Genomic DNA, 25,998 nt, shown 5'->3' with positions numbered 1-25,998 from the left:
GCAAGCTGTCTATTAAGTTACAAATTTTGCATTACTAAATACTAGTGTATGTAGCCTGGAAGTGCTATTATTAGGTAGAGATGTCTATCACATGTTTAAGCCTAGGCTGAGGAGCTGGCCTAGCTAAGTCTTGCGGGAATAGCTTTTTAAAGCTAGCCAGTAAAATTAAAAGTGGGGTTAGCATTGCATATCAGGGTTTTCGCCAGGTTTAAGGTTGACCCCCCGCCAGGCTAAGCATTAGGGATTTTTTATTCTGTTTTAATTTTTAAAAATGCTTTTCCTTAAAATGCCTTTTGTAAGTGCACAGCTCAGTTGGAAACATATACAGTGGCTTGCAAAAGTATTCACCCCCCTTGAACTTTTCCACATTTTGTCACGTTACAACCACAATTGTAATTGTATTTTAATGGGATTTCATGTGATAGACCAACACAAAGTGGTGCATAACTGTGAAGTGGAAGGAAAATGATACAAGGTTTTCAAACCTTTTTTTAAAAATAGAAAACTGAAAAGTGTGGTGTGCAAAAGTATTCACCCAACTTTACTCTGATACACTTAAATAAAATCCAGTGCAACCAATTGCCTTGAGAAGTCACCTAATTAGTAAATGGAGTCCACCTGTGTGTAATCTAATCTCAGTGTAAATACAGCTGATCTGTGAAGGCCTCAGAGGTTTGTTAGAGAACATTGTTGAACAAACAGCATCATGAAGCCCAAGGAACACACCAGACAGGTCAGGGATAAAGTTGTGGAGAAGTTTAAAGCATGGTTAGGATATGAAAAAATATCCCAAGCTTTGAACATCTCACAGAGCACTGCTCAATCCATGGGATGGGAAGATGGATGGAGCCAAATACAGGACAATCTTGGAAGAAAACCTGTTAGAGTCTGCAAAAGACTTGAGACTGGGGCGGAGGTTCACCTTCCAGCAGGACAACGAGCCTAAACATACAGCCAGAGCTACAATGGAATGGTTTAGATCAAAGCATATTCATGTGTTAGAATGGCCCAGTCAAAGTCCAGACCTAAATCCAAGTGAGAATCTTTGGCAAGACTTGAAAATTGCTGTTCACAGACACTCTCCATCCAATCAAACTACGCTTGAGCTATTTTGCAAGAAGGAATGTGCAAATATTTCAGTCTCTATATGTGCATCACTGGTAGAGACTTACCCCAAAAGACTTGCAGCTGTCATTGCAGGGAAAGGTGGTTCTACAAAGTATTGACTCAGGGGGGTGAATACTTTTGCACACCACACTTTTCTGTTTTATATTTTAAAAAATGTTTAAAAACCATGTATCATTTTCCTTCCACTTCACAATTATGCACCACTTTGTGTTGGTCTATCACATAAAACCCCATTAAAATGCATTTACATTTGTGGTTGTAACATGACAAAATGTGGAAAAGTTCAAGGGAGTGAATATTTTAGCAAACCACTGTATGTCCATGCTTCATCATAGTTTGTTTATTTTGAGGTGTCAAATAAATATTTTAAATGTGTATCGTTCCCTGTGTTTTTATCACAGAGCCCTATTGGGTGAAGAAAACACACTAAACTCCAGAAGACTATTAAGACCAAAAAATACTTTGAAACATTACTGTTGCAATGACTTTTATGTTGGGCCCCTTTTTGATCTATATTGAGCCAGTTTGGATTATCTGGTGCTAATATGGTGTTAAGATGCACTAGAATACAGGAAATGGCATCTACTTAATTGAAAATGTTCTGGGGGAGGACCCCCAGTCCCCCTAGGGTTTTATTTCCTTCATACATCCATGTCTATGTGTGTTCTTCACAGTCCAATGTTGAATCTACACAGTTCTCGTGGATGCTGATCCTAACTACAAATTAGCTTGAGTAGTCTGTCTAGTTAGTCTGTTTTAAGGCTATATAATGTGCCATTTGTATAACATATGAACATGTCTAAAGTGCCCTCGGCAACACACAGAATTTAGTGCCCTCTTCAGTGGCAAAAACGCGCTGTATGTGCCCTTTTTTTTCTTTTCGCCCCTGCCCTTCAAAAAGTCTGTGCACGCCACTGCAAAGGTATACTGAAAATGTTAAATACAAATCCGATAATTGATCAAACACATAATTGCATGTCCATTATAATCTTCTATTTAAACTATATAAGAGTAGCATATTGTATCTGAGCTCTAATTTAATTGTTGTCATTTTTTTATTCTCTATATTGTTATACAAAGTTTGTTTTTCAATGGCATTGATTGCTTTTAAGAATGCATAGCATATGTTCATTATGTGTGAATATATATATATATATATATATATATATATATATATATATATATATATATATATATATATATATATATAATATAATATAATATAAATAATTTTTTGATCCCGCTTGAATTGTGACATGAGCTAAACATAAAACGTTTTTCAATTTAAGAGATATTTTTTCATCTTGACAAAGTCGCAGTCTCCATTTCCGGTTGCTTTGCACGCGCGACCGTCGTCAGCTATCTTGAAGAACTTCAACCTGACTTCTGCGGTGGCTCGTGTTCACACAGGTAACCTTAGCTTACCAATTATATTTGTAAATGTATTTTTCTCTAAGACATTTATCGACGACCTTAGGGAATATGTCGTGTACTACAGGAGGAATGCCCGTGACATGACATGGAGACAACTTTTTGGAGTTTAGCCGACGAGTTCTTCTGGCAGCAATGGCAGCAGCTGTCTTAAGGTGAGTTTTCTGCCTGTGAATTCGTAGCTGAGGTGTGTGGTTTTTATACAATTTATTTAGAAACGCTTTGCTGTGGATGCAGTTGCATTTGGAGTTAAGTAAACGTGGACTTTTCAGGGAAATGTCATATCTGACCGAAACCGTCGGTTCCTCCCAAACTGCGCAACAGGTCAATGGCGTAGCTACATTTTATTACCCGGGAAGTCCATGACATGTCCGCTGTCTCTGTGTTGTCTGTTTTATTCTGCGCCAGATGGCAGAGTTAGTTAATTACGGGTTAATTACGTGCGATCAAATCCAAATCGACACACGATTATTGAAAGGGAAGGCAAGTTTATTTGAATCGCACAATTCATACACAACACGAGACAACTTAAAGTGATTTACAGGGTCATAAATTAATAGACATTAAATATTGAGTTTAGAATACATTAAAAAGAAGTAGGGAGACATAAAGAACCAACACATTAATATAAGTTAAGAAATAGGAAAGTAAGCCAAAACAGAATAGTTTAAAAGAGACAAAACTATGAATTAAAAGTCACAATGCAGTTCTGCGCAGTTATTGTAAACAAATACGCAAGTATGATGTCACTGTACAGGTGGGCCAGTGTTGTATGGACATGCGCTGAACAGGTTACGGTAGCCTCCGTTAATGTCCCGCCCTCTGATTGGTTACACGTCACAAGTAATAGCCTATCAACATTGAACGTTGCAGTGCGTCAGGCCGAAGTTGCTCCGGTGGGCGAGCATGAGCGTGTGTCAAAGGGAAGCCTCAGATTTAACGGAAGCTGCAGTACACAGTCTTAGGATCCATGCACATGATGAAAAGCATGCCCAGTTTCCCCACTTACATCACGAAGTCGTAGCCTCACCAATATATCGCTGGACAGATGTGTAGCGCTTATTGTACAGTAAAGTTTTTTAACTTATTGTGAACCTTCCTAAAACAAGGCTGCAAACATAGATGCAGAACATGTTCAATTCTAAAATCAGCACACAGTCTACTACAAAACTTCAGTGTTATTTGCTAGGAAGACAAGCTTATTAACCATATCTGCCTTCAGACAGGATGTTGCCGCCTGTGCTGAAAAGTTGCATGTTCAGATACAATAACAATATCATCTAGCCATATTCTGAAGCCTCTGATTTTCCAGAATTGGTCCTCTTCTATCCCAACCCTCATGCATTTAATCTGATGAGTTGATTATCAGTTGTGCTGTTTGGTTGGTGGAACGACAACCTGCCGTCACACAACCGTCTGTGGAGACCCGCTGCTGTTCACAGTCCAGACCAATAGGTGGCAGTAGCAGGAATGTAAATTGCCCATAAGCAGGGAACAAGATACAAGGACAAAGAAACAGGAAGTGGTTGTAATGTGAGGGGGTAAAACATGTAACTTTGGTGGGGGTTTTTTCTCTCCTCTGATTTTTAAATGTAGATCAAACAACATGTCAGTGTACTGAGATTTAGCTCTGGCTCATGTGTGTTCTTTTAGGCTGGTGCTCATTTGTTGGAGGTAAAATGGTGGTTGGCATGTAGTGTGGGAATGCAGGAAGGAGCCTTTCACATAACATCCCACACACTGCAGCAAAGCATGATGGGAAAATGCAAGAATACTATCTACTCATTAACATGCTTTTTTTTTTTGTATCGTCGTTTAAAACTTGTGCGGGAGTTTAATATCATTAGATCATTCTGTTCTGCCCTAAAAGTGCATCACTGTTAATTCCAGGGCACCATCAGTCTGACTCACATGTAGCTGACTGACTCCCATCCGTCCGCCGTGTACAAGTCATACTTACCTGGCAGGGGAGACACCATGATCAAGAAGGTGGTTCACCCAGGGCGAGACTCAGCCATTGCACCCCGGCTATGTTGACCCATGTGAATTCCCCAAATGTGGGAATCTCAACTGCATAATTTCTGGTAGTGGGGGACTGCGTTCGCGCTCTCCCCTGATAACATGTCTAAAGAAAATCCAAGTGTAAATGACAGTCAAGAAGCTTGACTACATCAAAATATCACATGCTCATTGTAAAGCTGATCATTTTAAACAGGAAAGCAAATGTAATATAAATTGTGTACCACTGCGTAAATTGCTAAAGAAGTTCCTGTGATAATGTTAATATAGCCTCTCATATATAGTAAATCATACTCTGATTGCGAAATCAGTCAGCAGCTCTGTTATGAATAGGAAATTATATTATTATAAGTGTAGCAACAGTGAAAATTAAGCATTCAAAATTAAAATTGATGTAATAATACCAAATTTACATAGTAAATGCAGTTATTTAACAAAATATTTCATTGATCACAATGGATCAATCACTGTCTTAAGCTGCGCTGAAATGAATGAAAAAAAGATTTAAAGATTTTTCTGCAGCCCTCCACAATAATGCTTCAACAATGTTTAGAATGAACAAAAGTGAAAATGAAGTCTTTGGCTGCATCAAAATAAATAAGAATGAACCAAAATTGCATTTTGCTGTGCACTGCTCTGACACAATGCTTCACAGATGCATAGTGCTTATTGTAAACAGCAGGTACAGTAAACTCTTCATTGTAAACTCTTTTTTAACTTACTGTGACCCTTCCTACACAAACAAGGCTGCAAACACAGATGCAGAACATGTTAAATTCCAAAATCAGCATACATTCTACAAAAGCACGGCAGTGTTATTTGCTAGGAAACACAAGCTAATCAATAGAAGTGGGAAAAAATATCGATTCATCAGTGCATTGCAATATATTTTTCCCAATTCAATATCGATTCAGTAAATCCTCTGAATCAGTGCATTTAAATCAATATTGAATCGAATCGATATTGAATCGAATTGCGACCCAAAGAATCGAAATCGAAATTGGAATCGAATCGTGAGGTTCAGAACAATATCGTTTAGCCCTACTCTGAAGCCTCTGATATTCCAAAACTGGTTCTCTTCCATCCCAACCCTCACGCACTATATCAACTGATCCAGTTGATTATTAGTCGTGCCGTGTGGTTGGTGGAACAACAACCTGCTGTCACACAACTGCTGTGGAGTCCTGCTGCTGTTCACAGTCCAGACCAATAGGTGGCAGTAGCAGGAATGTCAATTGCCCACAAGCAGGGAACAAGATACAAGGACAAAGAAACAGGAAGTGGTTGTAATGTGAGGGGGTAAAACATGTAACTTTGGTGGTTTTTTTTTTCTCTCCTCTGATTTTTAATTGTCGAATAAGTTACATGTCAGTGTACTGAGATTTAGCTCTGGCTCATGTGTGTGTTCTGTTAGGCTGGTGCTCATTTGTTGGAGGTAAAATGGTGGTTGGCATGTGGTGTGGGAATACAGCATTGCATCATGGGAAATACATTGTTTATCAATTGAAAGTGTAAATAATCTTTGTCAGCCTTAGTATAGAGTTTTAATTTCTGCATTAAGTTCCTGTACATTCACTCTCTCTTCTACGGGCTCTTGTTCTGTTTTCAAGTCCCAACCCATGAGGTAGACTAACAGTGTAAAGAGTCACTAGCTCTCCTCTGCCAGTTGTGTAGTATCGCTTCTCGGCCTTTTGGCTAAGATCAAGTGTAGTATCTGTTCTTATCAGTTTAATATCTGATACGTCCCCTACCCGGGGACCATATATTAAATTGATTTTTGGAATAGGGAGATGGAATAGGGGCTTGCTCCGTCCACTCCACGCATCGACCTGGTATTGCAGTACTTCCAGGACCGGTGCACCCCCCTCACAATGTTAAAAGCAAATGAGTTGGTATTTCAGTTGCCATGTCTTATTACAGTTAACTGCTGCACAGGCTGTGATGTCTGGACACATTTTCTTGAACACAGCAGTTTGCAGAACAGTAAAATGTGATCTTGCCACAGTGGGATTTTCCTGAAGTCATAGCCTCACTAATATATTGCAGGCCTCACTCAGTGAGGGTGAAAGCGACGGCTTTTAAATCAGTCTCTCTACCCAGTCATTGCACTTCTGGAGTAAAACACAGCACATATGTCTTGTCTAGATTTTCACTTTGTCTCGAAATTTAGAGATTTGTGATTTGAAAAGGTAGGAGCGCCTGTAGAACTGTATTTCACGCACTATGATGGCCAAATTTTGCAATTAATCCACTTTAACGTTTGTGTGAGAGCGAGGGGGGCGGTCCATATGCATCATGGATCAACTTCGTGCGGTTACATGTCCACTAAAAAGGAAACACTCCGTTCAGTGGTGCATGTATTAAAAGTGTAACTTGAAGAATAAACCATATAGATTATAGTTTCTTCACAGTAAATGTTTATATTGTTTTGCAGAAGTGAAAACCCGAAAGTAGCCTACCACATAACATCCCACACACTGCAGCAAAGCATGATGGGAAAATGCAAGAATACTATCTACTCATTCACAGGCTTTTTTTTAAATATAGTTTTTTAAAACTTTTAAAAGGAGTATAATATCATTAGATCATTATGTTCTGCCCTAAAAGTGCATCACTGTTAATTCCAGGGCACCATCAGTCTGACTCTCATGTAGCTGACTGACTCCCATCCGTCCGCCATGTACAAGTCATACTTACCTGGCAGGGGAGACACCATGATCAAGAAGGTGGTTCACCCAGGGCGAGACTCAGCCATTGCACTCAGGCTCTGTTGACCCATGTGAATTCCCCAAATGTGGGAATCTCAACTGCATAATTTCTGGTAGTGGGGGACTGCGTTCGCGCTCTCCCCTGATAACATGTCTAAAGAAAATCTAAGTGTAAATGATAGTTAAGAAGCTTGACTACATCTAAATCTCACATGATCATTGTAAAGCTGATCATTTTAAACAGGAAAGCAAATGTAATATAAATTGTGTACCACTTCGTAAATTGCTAAAGAAGTTCCTGTGATAATGTTAATATAGCCTCTCATATATAGTAAATCATACTCTGATTGCGAAATCAGTCAGCAGCTCTGTTATGAATAGGAAATTATATTATTATTAGTGTAGCAACAGTGAAAATTAAGCATTCAAAATTAAAATTGATGTAATAATACCAAATTTACATAGTAAATGCAGTTATTTAACAAAATATTTAATTGATCCCAATGGATCAATCACTGTCTTAAGCTGCGCTGAAATGAATGAAAAAAAGATTCAAAGATTATTCTGCAGCCCTCCACAATAATGCTTCAACAATGTTTAGAATGAACAAAAGTGAAAATAAAGTCTTTGGCTGCATCAAAATAAATAAAAATGAACCAAAATTGCATTTTGCTGTGCACTGCTCTGACACAATGCTTCACAGATGTATAGTACTTATTGTAAACAGCACGTACAGTAAACTCTTCATTGTAAACTCTTTTTTAACTTACTGTGAACCTTCCTACACAAACAAGGCTGCAAACACAGATGCAGAACATGTTAAATTCCAAAATCAGCATACATTCTACAAAAAAACGGCAGTGTTATTTGCTAGGAAACACAAGCTAATCAACAGAGGTGGTAAAAAATCGATTCATCAATGCATTGCAATATATTTTTTCTAGGGCTGTCAAACGATTAATTTTTTTAATCGCGATTAATCGCATTTTGTCCACAGTTAACTTGTGATTAATCGCAAATCAATCTCAACTTTTTGGCACATTTCTTTCTGTTCTAAATGTACCTTAATGTATTTTTTCATGTTCTTAATACTTTTAACAACATAAGAAAGGGCAAACATGCTCATGCTTGCTTTATGAAATTGTTTATTCAACACTTCAAATCATGCAGGATAATAAAAGGCTCAAAAAATATCCCCTCACCCTAAACGGGATCAAATCATGGTGATGTCTGCTTTTGGCGAGGGGGGGGGGAGCGGTGGGCTCTCTGCATCTGCCATGTGTTTGGCTTGCAAATGATATTTGAGGCTCGACGTACTTCAATGGTAACTCATTTCATGTCGGCAGTACTTGCAGATAACTTTTGTGCTATTGACCGAACCATCTGGCAGTGTTTTCAAAGTGAATTTGCCGTTCGTAAGTCCTTTCTCCATTTCCTTTCACTTTCGCTTTTCAGTCCACCGTGTTTTTCCCGAACGCCAACCCTGCTTCTTCTTCTTCTGATTCCCTTTCTTATTCTTCTGCCACCCTCTGGATCAAGACTACAGATGCCATCGACGGCCGTAAATCAAACAATGCGTGTTTCTTTTTTTCTTTAATACTGAGCACTAATCGCGCGTTAAAAAAATTAACCGCGTTAAGAGGATGTTGCGTTAACACGTTATTAACGCATTAACTTTGACAGCCCTAATTTTTTCCCAATTCAAAATCGATTAGGAAAATCCTCTGAATCAATTCAGGGAAGGAGCGGCCCCCGACCACCCGCCGTCCCTCGCCGGACACCCCTTGGTCCCCGCCGAGTGGAAGAGGGGGGCTGACGACGACGACGACGACATGAATTTTGAAATGTGAAATTATGACTATTTCAAACTGAATGTTTTTCTAAATACATTATTTACTATAGGGTTTCCGGTACATGAATTGAAAATAATAATTGAAAATAGGATCTTGCAGTATCACTAGGCCAAAACAACAAACACAACAACAACAACAACAAATTAAAGATATAAGTTAAATAACTAAACTAGTCTATACTGAATACAGTCAAATAAACATCTCCTCCTGCATAGAATGTGTACAAAAGAAAAAGTCAAGAACATTGAGCCTCTCCTTTATGTAAGGTTACCTGACTCTCTTCCTCTGGAACCTTTCTCTTCTTTTGAAAATAGTTTAATATACTCATCTGAAAATGTAACCAGAAAAGAGTCATGGCAGAAAATTACCTGGGCATTACCTAAGCTAACGTTATGTCGTGCTGTTCAAAACGTGTATCTGAAATGTAACAGGTTTCCTCTATCAATAGAAAATTAAGTTTTACAGTTAAAAATTAATCTACAACAAAATAATATCTCTCTCTACTGTATAACCAAAGACTCGACATCCTTTATTAGGCCTAAAGTAATCTCTCTTTAACAAGTGTCAACGGTACAAAAATAAAATAAAAATAAGAATCTCTCTGAAATAATGATAGAAATAATGCGTATCCTGTATTAACCAATCAATAACACATTTATCCCGACTCAGGATTTTTTCTGTAGCGTAATCCATCTATACATTAGGGTCGTTTTCACTGGTTTGAACAAAACTGTATTAAATATAACCTAGCTTAGGTACCTTTCTTTCACCCTTTTCTCTCCCTCCACGTCGGACTGTTGTCTCTACTCTCTTCGTCTTTCGCGCGCCGCAGCTAGACAGGCAGGTGGTGACTCCGGTGTTCTGGTGTTGGTTTTTCAAAATAAGGGTAGGCTATTTGCAGGGTAGCGTCACATTTCACGAAAAACACCATGCTTTGTGCCAAAATCACATTTCATACAATAATTTACATTAATATGAACATAAAACAACATAAAAACATGGTAAAAAAAAACAACAACAAAAAAACATTATTCTGAAGGTGTGGCGGCTTTTATTTTGCTGTGGCGGTGCGCCACAGTTAGTTGACTGTAGAGGAAACCTTGGTTTTACCCCCTGGCATCTAGCCGGAGGGCGGAGGGGCAGTTGTTATGTCAAGTCAAGTCAAGTCAAATTTATTTATATAGCACATTTCATACGGCAAGCGTAAACTGTCTGTGTCTGTGTTTATGTCGGACAAAAATGTACCATTCAGTACCAGAAACAATGGCATTTTCTCAGCTTAACTATGGTTGCACTGTTTTAAAACTAAACACATCGTGTGCCTTTGTTTACATTGAGGAAAGATTTATGATTTAAGATTACTTTTTTGAATTAAAGAATTAACAGGTAATCTAATGAATTATTTGTTTGTTACTACTTTTTTCTGAATTGATATCGTAGCATTTAAATCAATATTGAATCGAATCGATATTGAATCCAATTGCGATCTAAAGAATCGAAATCGAATCGAATTGTGAGGTCCTTAACAATACCCAGCCCAGCCCAACCGTTTCTGCCTTCAGACAGGATGTTGCCGCCTGTGCTGAAAAGTTGCATGTTCATATCTAGATTTAGATACGATAACAATATCATCTAGCCCTACTCTGAAGCCTTTGATTTTCCAAAACTGGTCCTCCTCCATCCCAGCCCTCACGCACTTAATCAACTGATCTAGTTGATTATCAGTTGTGCTGTTTGGTTGGTGGAACAACAACCTGTCGTCACACAACCGTCTGTGGAGCCCTGCTGCTGTTAACAGTCCAGACCAATAGGTGGCAGTAGTAGGAATGTTAATTGCCCACAAGCAGGGAACAAGATACAAGGACAAAGAAACAGGAAGTGGTTGTAATGTGAGGGGGTAAAACATGTAACTTTGGTGGGTTTTTTTTCTCTCCTCTGATTTTTATATGTAGATCAAACAACATGTCAGTGTGCTGAGATTTAGCTCTGGCTCATGTGTGTTCTGTTAGGCTGGTGCTCATTTGTTGGAGGTAAAATGGTTTAAACTGGTGGTTGGCATGTGGTGTGGGAATACAGCATTGCATCATGGGAAATACATTGTTTCTCAATTGAAAGTGTAAATAATCTTTGTCAGCCTTAGTATAGAATTTTAATTTCTGCATTAAGTTCCTGTACATTCACTCTCTCTTCTACAGGCTCTTGTTCTGTTTTCAAGTCCCAACCCATGAGGTAGACTAACAGTGTAAAGAGTCACTAGCTCTCCTCTGCCAGTTGTGTAGTATCGCTTCTCGGCCTTTTGGCTAAGATCAAGTGTAGTATCTGTTCTTATCAGTTTAATATCTGATACGTCCCCTACCCGGGGACCATATATTAAATTGATTTTTGGAATAGGGAGATGGAATAGGGGCTTGCTCCGTCCACTCCACGCATCGACCTGGTATTGCAGTACTTCCAGGACCGGTGCACCCCCCTCTCAATGTTGAAAGTAATCATTTTGCAGTATACTACTGGCATTTTAGGTGCCATGTCTTATTACAGTTATGAACTGCACAGACTCTGATGTTGTCTGTTATCTACCTCTCTCTATGTCATGTGTAGAACCTTTGCCACAGATCTTGAGAAGGGACAAATGGATCAATGGGCTGTCAATTCCAGAGAGTGGGGGCATGGTCAAAAAATGCCTTTTATACATGGATGATGTTAACATTTTATGTACAGACCTTTTTAGCTGTTAACAGGACCATGGATTTGACAGACTGGTATGGACGGGCCCCTTGAGCCAGACTGAACCACGACAAGACTTAAGCTAAGTTTTACGGACCATGGACACTGACCGAGACCACAGGACCCCCACTCACTGTGCTGCAGACTGACATGAAAATACTTGGGGTAAAATTTGAAGGGGAAGGGGGTGGGAGGAGCAATTGGCCTGGCATGATAGTGGAAGCTAGGAAGAAAGCCACTTTTTATCTCCCGTGGGGGTCCAAGTGGGAGCGAGTGACCAGAAAAGCGATGAAGAAGCCAAAAACTAAAGCAGGCAAAGACATTCTGGACATTTCCTGTTTTCATGTAGCGCCACCCACTTATTGCATCTTGCGCAAGCGCAGAACATAAAAGCTACTGTGGAGTTGGCAGCACGTCAAAGTGGTGTGTTGAATGCAACTTTTCTGCTGAACAGGTCAGACGAGAGCCAACGGAGTGGTCGGATAAAGGCAGTTGGCTGTTGGTTTGAGTCTGGGTGGTGTGGGGGGGCCTTAACACACACCATAGCCCCAGCCAGAGATCACAAGACATCTGCCAAGGCACGATTCTGGATGCGGTCTTACCTCAGAACACTCAAGTTTTTACCAATCGATCTCAGAGTACCTGTGTCTTTTAAACTGCCGACGGCCTATGATTTTATACAGAAGTTTTTAATACATTTTAACTTGGACCAGGAGGAGCTGACACTTTTAACCAACCATTGCTCTCTTCTCTCTCTTGTGCAGGAGCAGGAGCAGGAGCCAATGAGTCCGGTGCTTTGGCACAATGTGAACCACCCCGCTCTCCCAAACAGACGACGAGATCTGTCCTGGGCGGTAGCTCATGAGGTCCTCCCGGTCAGGTCCGTTAGGCACTGTCATCATCCGCCACCTGCCCCGACTGGGTTGTGGAGCGCCCGAGTCAGTGAGGCAGCACTGCTATTAACCTGTGGGCAGTTCCCATACTTGCCAGCAGGGGAGGTCCTAGACACACAACTAGTGCTCTATGGGATGAGCCGGAGGAAAAGAGCAACAAAGGAATTCTCCAAGCTCTGACTCACCCTGGTTGCCATGAAAGACGCTGTTTGGACCTCCAGAAATCTGCTGGCAGGAAAGCGCATGCAGATCCCCCCCATGGCTACAATCCAAATGCCCCCAGCAACGGTCCAAACAGCCGTCGCTACGGGCGGCAGACCTAGGACGTAGCCACAAGAGGAATCGCCTCTGCACTCATTCGGAGGTGGGAGCCTGAGCCACACACAAAGGTCAAGGCAGCGGTGGCCTGATCCTCCAGGTGTGGAAGATGGGAAGGAGCAAGAGGAAGAGGGCCTCCTCTGAGCATCACCAGCGGGTCCCCAGGGCCCTGATGGGAGAGTGGGATGAGTTCCCTTGATAGGGACTCACCCCGCTCCTGCACAATATAGACTTTAGAGATTTGAAATGCCCCCCCCCTTTAAAAGACATACTCATGGACTCATACACTTATACCAGCTGTGATAATATAATATATATAACACAGTAAGTACCAGCTGTGATGTTTCCCTTTTGTGTCTATAATTCTTTACTAACCAGTCTATGCTATATTTCATTAAGATTTTTATTTTGCATTATTACAGGGAAGAGCACGAATACAGTCCCTCACTACCAGAAAAGATGACAGTGGAGCTTCTCCCATTGAACACATGAGGAATTCAGTGGCGTGTACTGGAAACTTCAGTAATCTCTATGTGGCTCACCCCCATTAGAATTAAATTATGCATAGACTTTTGACATCATCTGTATGCATTCCATATGAGTAATATTGGATATTTTAATTTAAATCAGCTATTTACTGTTATACCTCTTGAAGCTATTCAAATGCTACACGCTATAAACAGTATGTAACTGTATAAGCAAGTGCTACATAATTAATGTCATTGATTCACATTTTACTGAATGGATTTTTGTTTTTTCCGGCAATAAAGTACAGCTTATTTTAGGATATTTGTGTAAGAATGCTTTGTATTTTCCTCAAATGATATCTTTTACTGTCTTCATGAATTCCTTCATGGCTGATTGAAAATGGTGTAATATGTCTGAGGCTGAGTAAAGGTACTTTAATGTTTCTTTTGCTATATGTGCAAGATTATCTGATTGTTGTATTTTTGATAAACAAATATTCACTTATTTTTGCATCCATTAATTGATGGTCCACAACTCACAGCAGTGACCACTTTATTAAATACAGTGTATGAAAAGGTAAACACTATACCACAGTGTAGGCAAAAAAGTAATGATAATTGAAATTGAAAAATTGAAATAATTGAAAGAGATAATGGGTTAAATGTCATGCAAAATGAATGCTATGTCTGTTGGTCATAGAGTGTACAGACGGGGCTCATCGTCTCCTCTGTCCTCATGCCTATGACCTGGAAATACAGCGCGCCATGTTGAATAATGTCTCAACCCTAAAATGTTTTTCCAGCAGCGAGGGGAGAGGAGGCTTGCTGGAGGAGCTTTGAGTGAGGATGCACAGGTTCATCCTGCGTTGAGGCTTCTCCTGGTGTGTGCGGGCTCTGTGACACAGGTAGATGACCTGCACGCTGATATGCGACCCGCTGGGGGAGGTGGTGTTTGAGGGAGAGAGGGGGGAGTGGGACAGAGAGATTAACAGAATTTGGGATTTTAATTGACATGGTTGTTTAACCAGCAGTTTTAGAAGTAGCTGCACCAAGAGTTCAGCTGTCACCTGTCACAACTTCTGACATGCAGAGGACGACAAAAAGTTACTATTAACTAGGATAATTCTGATCCTGTGAATGGTTATTTTTTTCTCTCTATTTGAACTCTCCCATACTGAAATGCAGCAGCAACTATTAAGTGTAAATATCCAAATTATCTGTCATATAGGTTACAGTCACACCATATAACTAGTTATTAGCTACTAAGTTATTTGTATTCTTTCTTATGATAAATAAGAATTTTGTTTGAAATCACTGGCACTTGCCCTTTGGACAGGTCGCAAACTTTACCTGACTTGCATTAGACATACTATGGAATAAGAATCATCAACAATACACTTTTATCCCCTAGAAAGAATGAATGAATGAACTGTCATGATCATTTTTGAATCAGGATTTGACACTTGGCAGCTGTTGACTGCCACGTGTCAATCACTGCAAGGGGGCGAGGAGGTTTGTGAACTGTAGTCTTTGGACCAATCGAGCGTGGCGAAGTGCAAGCGACTGTAGACAGTGGTCCAATGGGCTGCCGGTAAGTGTAGAGTCTGGGCCAATGGGCGGTGGGAATTGTCTACAGTCTACAGCGGGTTTAACAAGCTGAAAGTCTGAAGATTGTTCTGAGCTAACGTCCATGCTGTTGTTTGGAGACATTTACATAGAACAATATAACACTATATCTTTAAAAAAAAAATGTTAAAAATGCACACAGTGATGACATGTTATACAAATATGAAGTGTGCCTTGAGATTTGGATTGTCTTGTGGTGTGTCTTGGACAAAGAAATTTCGAATACAACTGAATATACTAGAGAATATACAACTACAGGTATATTTTTTGGTGTGTATTTTTTTTTTCCATATACAAATCAGTAACACACACTATTATGATAAATTATGAATTATTGTGATGTACAGAGTCGTTTCCCCAGCGTTTTGTGTGCTGCACGTACATGAATTCACTGAAAGTCATTATTCTTGGATTACAGTCCCTTTTGTAGACTGCATCACCATTTAATCTGTCCATTCAATGGGCGATGATGGTTTATCGCGGTGGTTCCCCAAATTAATCCCATGTTGCTTTATAGGAAATAAAAGCAATTTGCTATTTATCAGGAAGTTAGCGAAAACAGCAACAAGGACATATGGTATCTTTAATGTCAATCACTGGACATATTACCTTTTTTAAACTTAAAAAATGTACTTGTGTACTTGGATTGACTGATTTAACTTTATAACCTGTAGACATATACAGCCCGTGAATGGCTGCAAATAATGTGTAGTCAATTAGTTTTCATGCTTTATATTAATATTATGATAATGTGGGATTTTGTGAGCACTGTCTTCTTTATTTCCCCAGTTTAGTTGTCTCATGTGTCATCCCACTCTTTCACCACTTGGGGGAGACATGAACTACACACTGTCAAACTCACCACAGTCGAGGCTTTTTTTTCCCCTTCTGCTCAGTCACGAGGCTGGCTTCACCTACATGCATTTCATCAAGTCCACTGTGATCATTTCTTGTTATGATTTCTCAGGGGACATTTTCTAACAATACTGACTGTTTTCACCGGAAACTGTCTTTGGACGGCCGCCTGCTGTGTGGCTCTGGAGGCCCCCGGATGTGTTTTTTGAACTGCGTGCACGTTCGCATCGTAGTGGGCTGGTACCGAGCACACTCTGTTCACTCTTTAACTGGAAATCGTCTTGCGTAACCTTTTTCCCGTTTTCTAGTAGTGGCTTTAACCCATCCCAACCCATGCTCACACAGGACAGACATGACACCAGCTGAATCAAAAAAAAACTTTATTTATAAAAAGGAAATAGTACGAGAAGCTGCGGTGACAGTTTGCAACAACTGACCAGGAAACTACTTTAGACATATGTTTTTCATTATAATATAAATGTGATAAGAGATTTGTGTCAATACAATCTTTTTAGTGGTTTTTACTGGAATTTAATAGTATCATGTTATTGTCTTACTTCTATAATTGTATACATTAAACATTATGCATTTGACCAGCAATTACAAGCTGAGTTTGTAGTAGTCTTTTGCTCAATATTTGGACAACATGGAAAAGTTACGAGATAGTCAAAGTTCCAGAGATAGCCAATGAGTGAAGTGGATTAATACCAGCCCAAAAAATTCCTTGGTCAATAAAGTCAATCTGTAATGTTGCTCTAACGGGGTAGAGTCATGTGCCAGTATTTATGTACCTTGTCTTCCAGGATGTTCAGGTGGTTGTTATACTCTGGTATGCACATTGCTGTTCCTTGCATCCACTATATTTTCTTAGTCATGCAACCCCTTGTTCTCTTGTTCGAATCCCTTCCTTCTCTTTATCTAATGGTCTTTTCCCTCCCTCCCATCCCCCTCCCATCCCCCACTGTCTTCTGATCTTCATCTCACACCCAGACCTTTCCCTTCCCGCCGCCATCGGCTCCAACTCCCCCACCGCAGCAGCCGGTGCCCAGGCCGCGATGTTGGGTGGCCGGCAGGTTCTTGTACACGGCCCGGCTGTATGGGATGAAGCACAGGCCCAGTTGGAGATGTCGGGCCAGCCGGCAGTATGCGGCCAGTGCCAGAACCAGCAGAGGGGTGACCAAGAGGAAGCCCACCACCAGGAGGGCCACGCAACCTCCGTCAGTCAGCAGGTCTGAGCAGTAGGGGGTCGTCCCATGAGGGCGGACCTGTTGAGACAAGGAGAGAGGCAGCAGTTGCAGAGGTAAGTTTGTCATTCAACCTGAGTCGACATTTTATAAACCTTTGTTTGACCAGGGTAGTTGTAGAGGGAAGTACATGTACGGGAAAGGCTCAGGGGTAGAGCCAGAGTCTTGTTATCAGAAGGTCACTGGTTCGATTCCCCTGGTCTGCAAAGTGTCCCTGGGCAAGATAACTGCTCCTGATGTGCTGGTCGGCACTGTGCATGGCAGGCACCACCATCAGTGTATGAATGTATGTATGAATTACTGTAAGGCGCTTTGGACAAAAGCCTCTGCTAAATGCCCTAAAAATGTAAATGCAAGCGTAATAAAACCCCAGTCTGATCTGGTGGCCATTGAGCAGCTCCACTGGAGCCTTGCTCAAAGGTACCTTTGCAGTTGCAATAGGGGAGGACAAAAAAAACAACTAGTCTCTGTCTTCTGTCTTATGATCTGAATGGTTTCTCACCATGCCTTTGTCTCCTTCCATATTGTGTTGTTGTAGTCTCTGGAAACTCGTACTGAAAAATCACCGTGACGGTGAGCCCTCCTGACCCAGACTTTAGTGAACTTTCCCCCAGAAAACAGCCTCCCTCCCCGCGAGTGAGAGAGTCAGACAGCGTCGGCTGTGTTTGATCGCGATTATGTAATTTACAGCCGAAAACTTCTCTGACACTTTCCAGGAGGTATGGTGGGTCAGGATCTCATTCACAACACATTATAACAGCATCCATATGATTACGAACAGTCGGCGCGTACACGTTTAGATTAACAGGTGGATTAACAGGTCAACTCCAGCAGTCACTATGTAATAAAGGCTGGAAAAGGTGCCCCAAATATATATATAAAAAGGATACATGTACGTGTTGGCTCATATTGGGCGATACTTTCTTTTATTCTGCATTTTGTTATGCCCCTGTAGATGTAGAACACCAGTGATCTAAACACTCAAAGTGCATGAAGGAACAGATAAGGACAGCAGATGACGTTCCCTGAGTGGTATGTGTGTGTGTATGAGGTGAGGGCAGACACCGGCTGGTAGTTGGCGATATAGCTCTCTCTGACCCTCTCTCACACACACATACACACAAATGCATATACTGCATCGATTACTCACTAAATTCTATTTTGACAAAGATTACTAACTAATAATAACTTTTAGGGACGTGGTAAATCTACCGTGACTCATTAAAAGATGCCGATCAGTGTATATTGCACCTCAGCATGTTGAGCAATAACACCGGGGGTAGTGGGAGACGCGGTAAAAGGGGTCAGGATTTTGAGTGTGGGAGAGGAGTGGAGAGACAGCAGGCCTGAATCATCCTTATCGCTCGGTGAAGGATGATGTGAACGTTTGGCTGCATGAGAGAAAGGCCAGAGAGTTAAACAGTTTTTCAGACGGACTGAGGGAGGTAAGGGGGAGTGGAGTATTTATTGTTGGAGCGGGCATGCTGACAAGCTAATAGCTATCGCAAGTGAAGTGCCTATAAGGTCAAAGTTATGGTTTGGTTCGCGAACTTCATTGCACCGACACTACTCTGGCGCCTCAAGTTCCCACTCTGGGCAGATTTTGCTAAAACGACCGCTAGCTGCACGGATCGCTGAGCTTATGAGCTAACGGCAGCTACAGTTAGCAGCAGTTAGTGGTTACTCTGGTGGTATGCTGCCCCCTTATTTGTTTGTTGATCTAATTCTTACATATTGCTCCTTTTTAAATATCCTTTTATTTCTTTGTATTGTTTTTTAGTAGTTTTTGGTCTTGCATAACTACAAACATTTCCCAGTCAAGCTGTGAAAAGCTGCTCTGAAAACTTTTAGGGGTTCGTAAACCAACTTATTTTTTAAGATCCATTTAAATGTCATTATAAAACTCATGTACTGGCTATACAACAAAAATGAAAGAAAAAGAAATCTGTTCAATAGTATTAATGAAAATGCTTTGTAGTGAAATTACAGAAACATTGTGGCAAGGGTTACAGCTGGCCAGAAAGAAAGCCCAGCTGGAGAAGAGAAACATTATGGAGGGAGGCAAGGCGATCTAGACGTGGTACAGGGGTTTTTTAAGGGGGAAGGTTCAGGGATGCTTTGGGGGTTGGAGTTCTACATGATAAGACTCACACAAGTATTCCCATGTTTGCTTTTACTTGGTGAGGCCTCGTGTTTGGCTCCAGATCTGAGTAGGACTTTTTATTGTGCTTGTTGTCATTCACGTGTTGGGTGTGTTTTTCTGGTTCACTGTTGCTCACAGACTTCCCCCGTGTACTCAACGTTGCCTTGCTCTATTCGAAGAATCCTAAATACTGGACCTACCTTCCCTCACACTGATTTTTTTTCTCCCCCTCTCTCCATCCTCCCAGGTCCTGGTTAATCCTTTTCTAAGCTGCTGTCACATGAGGTCTTATTGCGAGAGAGCAGGAGAACTGAGAGAATCCCGGTCTCTCCGGTCATTAAGGAGGTCGTCGGCTCTCAGAAATGCCAGAGGTATGCATTAAAAGTCTCTGACCCATGATGACTTTTTGGGTAGCGCCGCGATAATCGCTGATGGTTCAAATAGGTTGTTTTGTGTGAGTTGCCTCGTATGTCTCATATTTTCATCTGTTCTCATCACAGTCGGAGCATTTTCATATGTTTTTTGTGTTCCCAAGCATCCTTTTATCTCCAACCAACTACCGGAGCAGCGTTTAACTTTAGTGCTTTGACGTCTGGCTCCCTAGACTCCTGACCCTGCGCCCCCTGCAGTTCAGTCCATCGCTCAAACATCTGAGGGAACCTCGGACTTATCTGATTATAAAACCTCTCATCAGTGATGGAGCCAAACCCCACCCTAAGCCCCAGGCACAAATATTTCAAACTTTTTGGATCAAAGTTATGAGATTAGGGCTTTTAGATGTTCCATAAAAAGAGAGGTGAACCCGCCCCCCTTATACGCTCATCATTTGTTTAGACGTAGCCGATGTGCGTAAACATTTATGCCTCCCAACATGCAAACATGTTTTTCATTCTAACGCCAGACTGCACTATCTTCTTAGCTTTTGAATGTTCAGGTATATGACTTAATGTGACTTTTTTGCTTATTATTATTATTATTATTATCAAAACATTTGCTTTTTAAATGTGAGGATTTGCTGCTTCTCGTCATTTATGATAATGAAGTAGATGGCTTTTTGAAGACATCACTTTGGTCTCTGGGAAAATTGGGATGATCGTTTTTCACAGTTTTCTGACATTTTACAGACTAAATGATTATTCCTGAAAATAATCAGCAGATGAAGTGATCATGAAAACGATTTAGGGGCAGCTCTAGTAAGCACTTTGACAGCTACAGTGCGACTGCTCACTGGCCACACCCCCTAAAATACATAAATCAATCTCAAAATCCTTCAGCATGCATACAGTACTCACACTCACTTAACATTCACCCTCGCCCCAATCCCCCCCCCTTCTTACAGTAGAGTGGCAGAGGAAGCCAAACGCCACCATGACGATGGCCGGCAGCAGGATGGTCCCGAACACCACTCCAGCGAGGCAGGCGTTGATCGTGGCAATAATCAGGTTCTGAGCCGTCACCAGCACCGAGCAGGCCCAGCAGTCCAGAGACCCCCGCAGCTCCAAAGGACCCTCGCTTCCACCGCCGCTCTCAGCCGCGGAATAAGGAGGGGGAACGACCACGCGTGACGGTGTTTCTCTGCCTCCGCCCACAGCGGTGGTAGAAGCCAGGGAGTTGGAGTGGTGAAGATGCTGATGGTGGTTCATATGGTGATGGTGGTGATGGGGTGGCAGCTCTTCAGACAGGTCCAGGGCCTGGTGGTGTGCCCCCTTCTCTAGAGTACCAGTCATACTCATAGTGAACTGTGGGCAGCAAAACAAATGGTCAGCTGTGGCATCAGAGTTGGCACCAGTCAGACTTGCACGTGTGGTTTGAAACGGTCGGTCAGGCCTGATTGGTACGTTTGGTTGACACAATGTGTCGGTGGCTCTGGGTTCACCACGGGGTTACGGGTTTTATCCGTCAGGAAGCTAGCCTTGTGCTATCCTGTCTCCTGAGTCGATGATTATCAGAGAGCTGATTGGCCAAAAGGAAAGGGCCCCATAATTGCAATATCTAGTTTGTGTGGTGGAGAGATGAAGGCTAACTTGCATCAAAGTCTGTTTGTGCACAAGTGGGTGTAGTCTGTACAGACCGCACTGAAGACCGAAGCTCAGATCCAACCACTACTAGCATGTGATTAGAACAATACTTTTTCTTTTTGAAATTGAGCCAACATTTAATTAATATATTTAAATCATAATGTTGAACTGAAAAATTTCCAGAGCAGTACAGTATATCTTGGTCATAATTGAGAAAAATTACCAATAGAAACTAAGAAATTGTGTCTCACTGAAAAAACAAAACAGAAACAGAAAACAATAATGGCCCATATATCCTTTGCATATTTTTCTCTCTCTATTGATATCATACTAACGCATCCAGCCAAGAATAATAGATAGATTATCATCATAAAACCTCATAGTTTAATTTGAAGTTAAGATAACATTTTCTGTGTTAGTCTCATAAAACATGGCTCATATTTTCAGATCAAAAGTGGCGTCAGGTCCGTCACTTAAGATCGGGTTCGATTCACGCTCCTTTAGTTTACATTCATTTCTGTATTAGCACAGATTTTATGTGGTATGCAGCTGTGTCTGCCACAGGATATCCTCACTTCTCAGAGGCCAGGATGCATCGGGGATGCCCGAGTCAGACAGGGGACATCTGTGAGTAACGGGCACAGATCAGCTGCCAAAAAAAAACTGCTACAGCAGTGGAAATATCCCAGTGGAGATAACATGGTCAGGTCAGCGTTTCCTTGAGCTAACATGGCAGGCAGGTGCTTTCGCATATGCAATTCTCGTTTCTTGCTTTTGGTTTGGACTAACTGGACATTTTTTTTATACCCATACTGTAATGCTGTAGAGGTGCATGTAAAAGTAACCCCAAAATAAAAAGCATAAACATTTTTTAAATTGGTGCAGACCCCAACAAATGTCACATCATCATGGTTTTAACAGTTTTTACAGTGACATTTAAAACTGATGCAAAAACAAAGAAAAAAAGAAAATTTCCACTTATCATGTAACATACACCAATATCTGTCAAAATAATTGCAATATGTTTTTTTAGCATACCATGCAGCCCCCCATAAAACAGTAGTTTTATGGTGTGATTAAAAAAGAAATGTGGCATCATTTTTTGGACTGTGTACAACACCATGATGCTCTGACATGCAACAAAAAGTGGTATGTACCTCTAATCGGCGGTGGTGGTGTGTGATGGGTCATGTTATAAAATAAAATTAAGGCATTACTTGAGCAGGAAAAGCTGCTGCCGTCCAGGAACGGGTCTAGTTTGGTGGGTAAAGTTCCCTGGAAGCTCAAACTTAATGGATGTAAGCAGGGTATAAAATTACATGCCAATGGCAGGTAGGCTTTGAAATTTTACCGGCCAAAATATGTTTTGACTGGCCACTGAAGTGTTCACAATTTACGACCTTAACCAACAGATTTCTTGTAGGAAACACTGAACTGCACAGAGATAATTGTTAACTGTTAATTGCCCACTGATTGTTTTTTAGTAGGGAACTATCTAAATTACTACTTCTTCCTCTTCCTCTACTACTCATAGTTGTGATTGGCAAAGTACAAAAAAGCAGGAAAATATACGGCTCCAGTTTGTCTCTCTTTACATTTATTTTGTCCTTTTTCTGCTGCAGCTAAGAAAGAAATAGTTCGCCCAACGCGTCCAAATTCTTTGAACACAGTGTTTCCCCTAGATTTTTTAGTAGCAGCGGTGCTCTGAGTTGGTAACTGAGCAACACTAGGGGGGTCTGGAAGAAAATGTGAAAAATAACCCTTTAAATGGTGACTGCTGGTGAGATTTTCGAAAATTTTTTTTTTTTTCAGAATTTCAGGTTCAGAATCTAAGACACGAGACAAAATAGTGTAGAAGCTGACATTGCTGCTTGAAAATATGTTAACCTCTTGAGCATTAGAGAACTTTTTTACCATTATTTTCTTTATTATTATATATCTTATGGAAACAGAATCTGTTTCAGAGGCCAGTGGGTCACATGACATGGAAGCTATTGAGAAAAAAATAATAATTTCTGCATATTCATATTCATATAAAATAGAGGAAGCACTAAAATACGATAAAAAGAGCTGTGTTTCATTTCTCAAGTTTACTAATACAATCTGCTGCTGGTTTGGAGTCACTGGTTCACATGACATGGAAGATATTGAAAAAACTGCAATTATTTTGTATTAATATATTTCTGCTAAGTAATTTAATGACGGTCCCTAAATCCGTCTCAGTGATTCAGCGCGGCTCTGGGAGGTGAGCTGACCGTCCTCCTGCTGCTCACACTGGGTGAACCTCAGTAAAGTCACGGCTGGACCCGAGTGAAGATCCACCGAATATCCAACCTGGAACTAACTTCACCCCAGTTTGATGAGTCGCCTGTTGCAGCCTTTGAATAGGATGACGAGGATTTCAGCCACTCAACTTAAACGCTGACTTGTAGAAATTGTACAAATAGCAGTAATGACAATAATAATCGATGTCAGGATAATTTAGGGTGTAGTGCTTTCACTGTGTGCTACTTAAATTCGCCATTCGCCCGTCATATTACACCGACAAAAATCATGTTTTTGGGGGGTTTTTTTGCGACGGCGGCGCTGAAAATCCCGCAGTAGAATACATATAGGAGAAACACTGACACATCAGATAAACCTTCTGCAATGATTGCAGGCTCTTTGGTGGAGCTTTGCTTTGACTGAAGTTCCATCGTGACAAATGAATGGACTCGCGGAGTGACATGAAGACATGAATCAGGGGCACAAAAACGTTGACAGTGGTGGCCGGTCATTATGTTTACCAATACCCGACCCGTGCCTTGCGCAACTTGATAGATTTTCAAATGTTGAATGACGGTGGACAGCCAGAGACACATTTGAAACGCAATCAGTAGATCTGCAGTAGCTGTAAACTGTGTCTGTTTTACTGTTTGGCAGTTATGTGGAAAGTTATATAGCAAAGTCTGCAAATTTCAGCAGCCTGCCAATGGCGTGTGACATATCTATTTTACTCGCCAAAACATATTTTTACACGCATTTGGCGAGTGGCGGGTGCCAATTTTAAACCCTGGATGTAAGTATTCAAAAGCCTCAAATTGTATCTCAGTTTTGCGCTTATTTACGATGCTGCCCGCTCTGCTTTAGAGTTTGCGTTTTTTTTTTCCACATCTGTCTCCCATTGTTGTCCCAAGTGTTGTTTTTAAGGTTGAAGGTCACGCAGGAAGGACTGACAGGAAGGTGTGTGACTCATTGCGCCCCTCACTGAAAATACATTTAGGTGCCCCACCCATTTTACTCACCGTTCTTGTTATTGCTAATAGCATTTTCTTTGAATAACACGTCATGTCATTGTTTGACCCGAATGACGGACTTCTTACTAAGGGAACGTGTAATCCAAACTCTTGATATCGTGCATGCCGTCATGTAGATGCTCGGCTAATTCTCTCGCTGTGATCACGCTTGGATACTGCAGGGAGCTTTTTCTATTGTTCATTCATTCTATCCTATTGTCTGCAATGGTTAATTTGATGTTTTTCAGAGCCCCCTACACTTGTCACCGTAACCTGACATCAATCCCGTTTAAATCCCTAAGAGATGTCTTCATCCCGCCGAGTGATGCAGCTGCTCTTGTACTCACATTGTTGTGTGGGGCCAGATGGACCTCTTGCCGTTCGTCCTCCAGGTTGCTGCTGCTTTTCTCGCTTCTCAAGACAACTGATGTCCGGTCAGCGCCCGCTCGCCGCTCACGCTTCTTCAGAGTCCTTTTTTAGTTTTTCTCTCGATCCCCTCAACTCTTCGACTCCTCTCCCGAGAGACAGGATCGCTTTTTCCCCTCTGTTCCTTGCGTGACGTTTAAAGAGCGCTTGGTGTGTGTGTGTGTGTGTGTGTGTTTTTTGAGGTTCCCTCCTAAAAGCCTTATCTATCTGGTGCTGGTATGTTGGCTTCCTGCAGCTTTGGTCTCCTGCTGCTTCTTCTCTCCACTATCCAGACTTGTCAGGAGCTGATTGTGTCCCAGAGTCTCTGTTTTCTTTTCCACATGCACCATCAAAAATCCTGCGTGACTGCGATGAAAGTAAGGAACAGAGAGATTCCAACCCCACTGGCTGAAAACAACTCAGCTCACAACTGCTGGGGTCTTTGTCTTAAGTATGTCAAACTTCAGTCTGTCTGCCCTCCTCTTTTTACCCCCCCCCCCTCATTTATCCACAGTGCTGACTCTCCTTCCCTCCCTCCCCCTGCATCCATCCCACTCTCTCTCTCTCTCTCTCACTCTGTCTCCACACCCACCGAGGCTTATCAGCCCCCCTTTGCCTTTCGCCAACATCTCCTCTTAGTGCATGCATTCCACCTCTCATATCCAGGACATGTTACACCCCCCCCCCCTTCACCCTGTCCCTGTTTTAGTGGGGGCTGGGTGTAGTGTGTTGGGGGTCAGAGTGAGGCCTGATAAGTTGAGGTTCAGGAGAGCAGAATATGAGGGGGAAGGGCAGCAGAGACAAAGTTAGAAACAAACTGGAGCTTTTTTTCGCAGCAATCTAGAAAAAAGTTGTTCGGCCCACCCCTGAAAGGAAGAGAATTGAAGATGC

The 25,998-nt window shown here is 41.5% G+C and overlaps 1 protein-coding gene, 1 long non-coding RNA gene and 4 other non-coding genes across 6 annotated transcripts; 5 read left to right on the top strand and 1 right to left on the bottom strand.

Annotated features, from left to right (window-relative positions):
* Nucleotides 1–4,511: 4,511 nt before the first annotated feature.
* Nucleotides 4,512–4,675, top strand: LOC115590665 (U1 spliceosomal RNA). The gene has a single exon (XR_003985816.1). It is a non-coding gene; the product is annotated as a U1 spliceosomal RNA (small nuclear RNA).
* Nucleotides 4,676–6,253: 1,578 nt separating this feature from the next.
* Nucleotides 6,254–6,444, top strand: LOC115590679 (U2 spliceosomal RNA). The gene has a single exon (XR_003985829.1). It is a non-coding gene; the product is annotated as a U2 spliceosomal RNA (small nuclear RNA).
* Nucleotides 6,445–7,267: 823 nt separating this feature from the next.
* Nucleotides 7,268–7,431, top strand: LOC115590654 (U1 spliceosomal RNA). The gene has a single exon (XR_003985805.1). It is a non-coding gene; the product is annotated as a U1 spliceosomal RNA (small nuclear RNA).
* A 3,988-nt stretch (nucleotides 7,432–11,419) lies between these two features.
* On the top strand, nucleotides 11,420–11,610 carry LOC115590677 (U2 spliceosomal RNA). Its single transcript, XR_003985827.1, has one exon. It is a non-coding gene; the product is annotated as a U2 spliceosomal RNA (small nuclear RNA).
* A 1,716-nt stretch (nucleotides 11,611–13,326) lies between these two features.
* Nucleotides 13,327–13,859, top strand: LOC115589264 (uncharacterized). The gene is made up of 2 exons (XR_003985506.1): nucleotides 13,327–13,398; nucleotides 13,497–13,859. It is a non-coding gene; the product is annotated as an uncharacterized LOC115589264 (long non-coding RNA).
* Nucleotides 13,860–16,385: 2,526 nt separating this feature from the next.
* Nucleotides 16,386–25,584, bottom strand: tmem88b (transmembrane protein 88 b). The gene is made up of 3 exons (XM_030429775.1): nucleotides 25,050–25,584; nucleotides 20,747–21,148; nucleotides 16,386–17,287 (listed from the first exon to the last, which is right to left on the bottom strand). Exons 2-3 carry the CDS (start codon nucleotides 21,140–21,142, stop codon nucleotides 17,003–17,005), a joined length of 681 nt encoding a protein of 226 aa, XP_030285635.1. The 5' UTR covers nucleotides 21,143–21,148; nucleotides 25,050–25,584; the 3' UTR covers nucleotides 16,386–17,002.
* Between the last annotated feature and the right edge of the window lie 414 nt (nucleotides 25,585–25,998).

The sequence above is a fragment of the Sparus aurata genome, chromosome 10 (assembly GCF_900880675.1).
Source record: "Sparus aurata chromosome 10, fSpaAur1.1, whole genome shotgun sequence".
Taxonomy (NCBI): Eukaryota; Metazoa; Chordata; class Actinopteri; order Spariformes; family Sparidae; genus Sparus; species Sparus aurata.
Note: the sequence above shows the minus strand (reverse complement) of the source record. Positions and strands in the feature narration are given on the sequence as shown.